Source organism: Aplidium turbinatum, chromosome 5, assembly GCF_918807975.1.
Source record: "Aplidium turbinatum chromosome 5, kaAplTurb1.1, whole genome shotgun sequence".
In the NCBI taxonomy this organism is placed as follows: Eukaryota; Metazoa; Chordata; class Ascidiacea; order Aplousobranchia; family Polyclinidae; genus Aplidium; species Aplidium turbinatum.
This window is the reverse complement of record NC_137476.1, coordinates 4,829,259-4,831,068: the sequence shown is the minus strand read 5'-3', so window position 1 is coordinate 4,831,068 and position 1,810 is coordinate 4,829,259. Positions and strand designations below refer to the sequence as shown.

Below are 1,810 nucleotides of genomic sequence, written 5' to 3'. Positions count from 1 at the left end.
TAGTTTATTAGTTTTTAGAAGCTAGGTTATTGATTTGAATAGATTTTTCTTTTGAGCATATTAGATTTTTACGTAGACGACCTAGTTGGTTAACTTAACCCACTGGTGCCCAAGCAGGGTGTCGCAGCACTGTGGAGTGACATTTACAACACTCTGGGGTGCCGGGAGCTATGTTGTCATATTAAGTTTTATAAAGCTTTGGTAGAGAGTTTGCTTTGTTGAACCATAGAGAAATAAAACAAAGTAACTTCAGCGGGTTTAACATGATGTATTACATACACAAATATAACATAATTAAAAATAAACTCTAACGTTTTCGACACGTAGCCTACTTGTATCCTCGTCAGGAATTACATATCTGCAATATACATAAAATCAAAATGTAAGGTAAATTTGAATTTGAAATTTAAAGTTTTGGGCAACAAAGATCAGCGGTCAGCAGATGGGTGAACTGCCTGCTCACCGAGTTACACGCAGCCCCCCATTCAGTGCTTGTAGAACCGATTTGATGGGTCCACTTTTCGTTAAAATTGGAAGAAACAACGTCAAACGTTACGTGTGTATTTTTAATTGTTTATCCAGTAGAGCTGTGCATTTCGAAGTGGTTCAGTCTCTTGAAGCCATTGCCTTCATCCAAGCCTTTCGGAGATTCTGTAATCGAAGAATCGCCACTATACGTCATGTGTACAGCGATAATGGAGGAAATTTTGTTGCTGCAAATCGGAAGCTGAATCATGGAATCAAATTGTGGACGAGTAAGAAGTTTCAGGACGTTATGCTGCAGGATGGGATTACCTGGCATTTTGGGCCACCCCTAGCCTCCCATCAGAATGAAATCACTGAAGCCTTCTTTTGTATTGTGAGAAAGATTTTTCGTTCCATTGTTGCCGATGCCACGCTAGATGAGTTTGAATTGCTGACATTCCTGATGGAAGTAGAAAGGATTCTGAATGATCGGCCTATCACTGGCCTTCCCAGCAACCCCGATGATTTGTTTGCACTGACTCCCAGCATGATATTAACCGGTTCTCTCGCAAATGACGTTATTCCTGGAGTTTTTATGAAGGCCGATGCTTATCGTCGGTCCTGGAAGAAGACACAATATCTGGCGGATGTGTTCTGGGATCGCTGTATCAAGGAATATTTACCATTGCTTCAACCTCGACTGAGATGGTTTAGAACTTCGCCCAATCTGAAACCCGGAGATCGCGTGTTAGTTGTAGATGAGTCGGCCAAGCGCGGTTCTTGGCCCAAGGGCATCGTTGAGTCGGTTGTGCTAGACAAAAACAATTTAGTGCGTAGAGCTAAGGTGCGTACTGCTAATTTAACGTTAGTTCGTGATATTCGAAAACTGTGCCTGCTTGAATCAGTAGATGACTGATGTCACTAACCTGCGCGTCTCGCGCCAGTAGCTATGTTTTTTTTCTTCTTATATTTGTGAATTGTATTGTGAATGGATGTTCTTACCCAGCAACCAATACATCAGTTCACTTGTGGTGAACCGATGTTGCTCTTGTGGTGTAGGCTATATGCCCTCTGATTATATTGATCATGTCCGAAATACCATTAACTATAGTTGTAGGGCTGTCCGTTTGTGCTTTATTCAATCATGTTTATGAGTATTGTAGCGCCAGAGAGCTCTGTCTCTGACGTCACGTTCCACGTCATTAGAATTGTTCCAGAAAGTTCTGACCTTTGAGCACATACCGCGAACTGCTTTGCACGTCTCGGGAATTCAATTCAGTAATCAACTTTTTGTAAGGCGCTATGCCGAATTCCAACCATGGTTCATCGTTATATAGATTTGCAG

At 41.8% G+C, this 1,810-nt stretch overlaps 1 protein-coding gene across 1 annotated transcript; it reads left to right on the top strand.

Moving 5' to 3' along the window:
- The first annotated feature begins 508 nt into the window (after nt 1-508).
- On the top strand, nt 509-1,381 carry LOC145770864 (uncharacterized). Its single transcript, XM_082582606.1, has one exon. The coding sequence runs from the start codon at nt 509-511 to the stop codon at nt 1,379-1,381; it is 873 nt and encodes a 290-aa protein (XP_082438732.1).
- The last annotated feature ends 429 nt before the right edge of the window (nt 1,382-1,810 follow it).

Coding starts and splice junctions, on each gene's coding strand:
- LOC145770864 (XM_082582606.1), top strand. CDS start 509: ATGGGTCCACTTTTCGTTAAAATTGGAAGAAACAACGTCAAACGTTAC.